The 6,000-nt window shown below is 41.0% G+C and overlaps 1 protein-coding gene across 1 annotated transcript in view; it reads right to left on the bottom strand.

Annotated features, from left to right (window-relative positions):
- Nucleotides 1-5,364: 5,364 nt before the first annotated feature.
- BCL2 (BCL2 apoptosis regulator) overlaps nt 5,365-6,000 on the bottom strand; it is a 391,876-nt gene continuing 391,240 nt past the window's right edge. Inside the window, exon 2 of the mRNA XM_030207524.1 lies at nt 5,365-5,787. Coding sequence (XP_030063384.1) covers nt 5,653-5,787 — 135 coding nt within the window. The 3' untranslated portion in view covers nt 5,365-5,652. The remainder of the gene's footprint in view (nt 5,788-6,000) is intronic.

The raw sequence follows: 6,000 nt of genomic DNA, 5'->3' as shown, positions 1-6,000 counted from the left end.
TTGACTTAGTGGTAAGGTCTCACACGCTACCCGTGCGCCAACTGCTGTTTACCGCCAGGTAAGCGTCTCACAGTAGAAAATTATTTTCTACCGCGGGATTCGGCACGCACCAAATTCAGAATTATTGCCTGGCTCACGCGCTAGCCAAGCAGTAGTGCCGATTTGGTGCATGCTGTCCGCACGTAGGCCTTTGCGCAGCTTAGTAAAAGGACCCCCTTGGTGTTTTAACCCTATGCAGCACAACACACCACGGATGGACATGAAAATCCTTTAAAAGCACATTAGCCCTCTGTCCCCAGCACGCTGAAAAAGAAATAAATGTGCGGAAAACCCAGTCACTGAAAGCCAAATGCTGTGTCTCTTAAAGTGCAATTACCAAGAAGCTGCCAATTGTACATTGAGAAATATTGAGAAATGCAATGAATGTCAGGCCCTCGTATATATTCAATATTCCTAAATGTAGACTAGTAAATGCGGCATCAGCTGGTCCCTTGATCTGATGCAGTCACAACAAAATGCAAGAAATTCTTCTAGGGTGGTAAAATGTACACATCACAAGTAACCCACACCCCTAAGCCTGAAATTCAATGAGTTGTGTTGAGTTGATACATTGTGAACGCTGGGAAGACAGAGAAGAAAGTGGAGAAGCACCCACACCCCTAAGCCTGAAATTCAATGAGTTGTGTTGAGTTGATACATTGTGAACGCTGGGAAGACAGAGAAGAAAGTGGAGAAGCATTAGAAAAGATAAGTCATGCAATTTCTGGCCAACAGCGTATTAAATTATTATAACTGTACTTCATAATCCTTCTAAAAGCAGCTTTGTAAACTTGCTGTTTGGAATGCACTATATAATGAAGACCTCGGAAGACTAACATCTGTGGTGTAGCAGCAAGGTAATCTTAAGGTCCTCTAAAAACACAAACCATTAAAAAAAAAAACATATTTAACTACTGTAAAGGTCCAAGGTTAAATAACTGCTTAAATGACCTTCAGCTGACAGTGAGAAACTAAACCATAAGGATGCTCTCCTATTCATCATTCAATGAAGTAAAAACGTCAGCAAATCCTAGTGCTTTCACCTAAAAAGCTCGCCCAGGCCAATAATGTTTCAGCTATATGGAATGATGACCTGGCAAGCGCTCACCTCTGGGCATCAAAGCAGGTCTCCAAAGCAGCCCACACTTGCATCAAAGAGCAGAGGAGCCCCACAGCAGCAAACAAAAAAGCACGAGAAAGATGATTTCTCAACCGACTTGCTTTAGCCCTCTGTTCTGCAGAATTCCTGAGCTACAGAAATAGATCAATATTCTACTTGGCTCATATTTTTTTTTTTCACACTTAGGCTGGGGGAAGAATGGTAACTGGGCAGCTCAATGGATATGTGGTTCTGCTCTGAGGAGATTTTTACACCTCCTGTGCTTGAGTGTTTTCTGAATTATTTGTTTTATTTTTGCATATGCAGGAACTCATTGTGCACAGGTCAGAGCAAGCAAGAACTTCCTAGCAGCACTGGAACACATAATAGAAAATGTTAAAGCTATGCAAGTACCTTTACTTCAGGGCACTATGGAGAATCTTGGCAGGTCTCGAGACAGATCAAATCAACGTATTGATTCTGCATCCATTACTTTTTCATTGGATATGAACTGGTACTACAAACACTTCGGCCCCAGTTACAGAGCTGTATCCATATAAATGGAGTTCTCAACTACAGATCTGGCTTTGAGAGTAATCAAAACACACAGATCAGCTCATAGTTTGGTCTGTTATATAAAATCTCAACACAGCCTTTTTGACCAAGATCATAAGTCTGAGCTATGAACCGACTACAGTCCTTTCCTCACCTCTTGGCTGAGAGTGAGAAATGTACAATATAGCTGTCTAGAAGGGGGGGGGGGGGGGGTTAGAATCTTGCCTGGAGGCTTCATGTTTTTAAGAAGGATGAAAATTCAAATCAACTATGTTTTTGGATGGCATACATGCAAAAATATCCAATGACTAGTCATTGTTGATGCACTGAAATCTAATGCCTGTTTACAGCTCTGGGGATTCAAGCTGAGAAACCAATACAGAAAATAAGATGATATAGATATGCCCCCTACTTTTACTTTTGAGCCTACCAGTATATGAAAGGAGAAGGCCAAGTTCTTTATGGAGTGGAGAAGTAGCCCAGTGGTTAGAGCAGCTGAAAACTAGGAAAGCCAGGGTTCAAATCCCTTGTGATTTTGGGCAAGTCACTTAGGGCCCCTTTTACTAAGCCATGTAGGCGCCTACGCGCGGCCAACTGGAGTTACCGCCCGACTACCGCGTGGCTCTTGCGGTAATTTTATTTTTGGTGTGCGTGAGCTTCGCGCGTCTGAAAAATATTTTTTTATTTTCTGGTGCGCAAGTGGCATCTGACATGATTAGGTCATTACTGCCCAAATTCTTTACCGCTAGGTCTACGGCTGGTGGTAAGGTCTCTGACCCAAAATGGACGTGCGGCAATTTTGATTTCACCACATGCCCATTTTTGGCAAAAAAAAGGCCTTTTTTACAAGTGCGCTGAAAAATGATTCTGCGCATGCCCACACTACCGCAGGCCATTTTTCAGCATGCCTTGTAAAAGGACCCCTTAACCCTCTATTGTCTCAGGTACAGACTGCAAGCCCTCTGGGGACAGGAAAATACCTACTGTGTAAATCACATTAAACTTCAGAGAAAGGCGTGAGCTAAATCCAAATCCCTTTGTTACTACTTGAGGGGTCCTTTTACTAAGCTGCGGTAAAAGGTCGTCTGCGGTAGTATAGGCATGTGAATTGGGTGCACGCCAGACCAGTTTTTACCACATCAACAAAAAATGTTTGTTTTTTTTTGAACGAGAATGGAAAAGGGCCTGCGGTAAAGATGAAACCAGCGCGTGCCCAAAACTGGCCACCCACTGATCTATTAGTAAAGGCTCATGCGCTACACACGTGGTGACTGGTTGGTGTGCGCCAAGTGCCAATTACGGCCATACACAGAAGGACATAAATACCGCCAGGAGGGCGCTCTGGCCTGGCGGTAGTCTCATTTTGGCGCATGCTGCACACGTGTAGAGCCTACCGCGGCTTAGTAAAAGGGCCCCTGAATGATTAAACAAAATGAGATAAATTAGCATAGCAGCTAAACACAAAATGTCTTCAGTAAGGCCCGTTCCGCCATCACAAACTAGATCACCGATAAGTCTGCTGAGGAACTAGGAAGTCTGCATACCATTCCCAGTCTACTGCACACAGCTCTGAAGACTGATCTAGATCCTGTCTCTGCCTTTCTTTTTTTAGCAAAAAATACAGGGTCTGAGGCCTGAGCACAGTATGATGTGTTCTTGGCTTTGGGGCTGAAATTCAGAACCTGTAAAATATGGTGAGGAATTAACACTCTGTAGTAGAAACGTAGTGGGGAATTAACGCTCTGCCACTTGACCCCACTGGGGAAATGGATGAATAATGGGCACTGTCAAAGCAGGAGGAATAAAGCCTCTTGCTATAACCTCTCTTCTAAAACAACAAAAATAAACCCCCCCAAAACAAATAAACCCTTCAAAACATCCCAACAGACCTGCTAAGATAAACTATTGCTTTAAAATCTGCCAGTTAAATAAAGGCACAACTGTAATTGTCTGCAAGGATTTTCTGACATGTCCTACGTGTGCTCTTCTAGTAACATGACTTAATCAATTCGTACTTGAGTTCAGCTCTGATAAATAATTATATACATATATATTCATTTTAACTTGACAGCGTAAGGCAAATTATATTTCCTTTAGCAACACAAAAAAACTCAATAAAATGTATCTCGCAAAGTAAAAAATAAATTTCAAGATTCTTTTTCAACATAAAAATATACTCCACGTTTATGCAGAGGACACGAAGAGATGCTAAGTCACAATAGCAATTATTCTTTTAAAGGTTTTAGCCGACAAATCTTTAAAAAAGCAGCTTCCAAGGCATTAAAGTTGACTGCAGCATTAATAACTGAAGATACTACATTCCAAGATTGTTAGCGATAACATTTCTTATAATGCCACATGAACTGGGAGGTCATGCTATCCAGCGCTGAATATTACCGTTGACAATACTGCATGTTGGCAGCTCCTTCTATCCAGAGCTTCAGACCCTTCTTCTGAATATATAAAAATAAATCCACATAGCAACATATACAAGGGTTCAGAGATTTTCAAAGTTACATCTAAAATAGAAAACCAAAACCAGGAACACATTATAGGATCAGAGGACTGCAGGAATGAAGTCAGCCCAAAGAATCTGACTTTTGACATTACATAGTATTTTGGAATTACAAATGCTTAAGAGCCCAGCTTCTAACCACATCATCACACTTTTTTTCTTTTTGTAAAGAGATCCAGTCTGAGAGTTTATGCTGCTTTGATAAAGCTGCAAATATCTGATGCCTCTCTACGAGGATTCTTTGCTTCCATTTATGTCCAGGCAGTTCAGCCCTACTCCTCTTCCTGCTAAGTCTGAACTCACAGTCGATATTTGGCATAACCCAAGCACAGATCCTCTATTAATTTGTTTCCCTAAAAGAAAATGGATTTGGATTTTTGTAATGGGTCGGTTAATCAGTGAAAACCGAATTCAGCTGTGAAACAGCAGCGGCATGTAATCTAAAGAATCACATTAAATTGCATTTCACAGACTGTAGAGACCAGAACAAACGCATGTGCTGATAACAGTATGGGATCAGCTGTAGACATGAGTCCACTTAAGTGCAACTGTAATTTTGTGGGTACAGATGATGCAGGACTCCTGATTGTTCCCACTAAAAGGCTGTCAAGGCATTCCGATTTTAGCAAAATGTCAGAAACTGCTGTGATTCCTTCAGCTTTAACAACCATTTTTGCCCTCTCAGTGTATTCCATACTTGAACTTAAGTATCTCCGAGTTTTACAGGACTACATGATGTCACATCATGTCAGTGGAGAGGCAGGGGAGTTCAGCGCTACAAAGCTGTTGCCATAGTTCTTCCCTTAAAAAAAATACTTCCATAACATATCTGATCCTAGTTCAAACAATATGTTGTCTTGAGGGCAAGCTTGGAATGGACTTAAAGCAACTTATTAGAGGTTTTTCTTGAGGGCAGCATGTATTGTCTTTCCATAATGGCCCAGTCCTCTACCATGTATGAGGCAAAGCAGGTGAAATGAAAGTTACCTCCACACAAAGGAAGATACTTTGTCAGTTATTTATCTTTCCAAAATAATGTACACAGCAGGTTAGCGATCTATGGCACCTCTCTCTGTCAACTACAACCCCCCCCCCCCCCCCAAATAAACAAACAAACCTAAAAACAAAATACAAGACAATCCACCTCACCCCCTGACAAAAAATCCAACAGAATTTTCTAGCAATATTCTGATAAGTCTGCTAAAAGCTGTGGAGAACCTCAGGACTAGCTTAAATGCAACCATGTTTAATAAATAAATGAATAGTTTAAATGGGAGGAGGGGGTTAAATGTTTCTTTGGCAGTTATAGCTGATTTAGTAAGCAGCCTTGGTCTTCTAATAAAATAAAAAAAATACTAGTTGTCATGGCAGAACATAATAAAAGCGTTTCAGTTGCAGTAAAGTCTTTCTTCATATCTGTCCAAAGTCGAAGAGCTTGTTGGCTTCATTTGTGTCCTAGGTAAGCGCCAAGGGTAATACATGCCACCACGACAGCCAGGCTTAGGACAGTCTTGAACGACAACCAAGACAGGTCGAAGAAAGGCCTCATGTTGCTTCCATATAATTCCACAAAGGCATCCTGAGGAGAAAAGCAAAAAAGAATGATCAGAACGGAGATGTAAATTGTCAATACATTTTGAAATAAGGGGGGAAAAAAGGAAACATTGGGAAACAGTATATGGTGTATAAATATATGCGTCAAATATTTTCCTTGAACAATTATGAAGAAATTGGCAACAAAATTATGTATATCAAAAGCTGTTTTATAAAAATGGACAGGCAAAACACACTT

The sequence above is a fragment of the Microcaecilia unicolor genome, chromosome 1, assembly GCF_901765095.1.
Source record: "Microcaecilia unicolor chromosome 1, aMicUni1.1, whole genome shotgun sequence".
NCBI classification, from domain to species: domain Eukaryota; kingdom Metazoa; phylum Chordata; class Amphibia; order Gymnophiona; family Siphonopidae; genus Microcaecilia; species Microcaecilia unicolor.
Note: the sequence above shows the minus strand (reverse complement) of the source record. Positions and strands in the feature narration are given on the sequence as shown.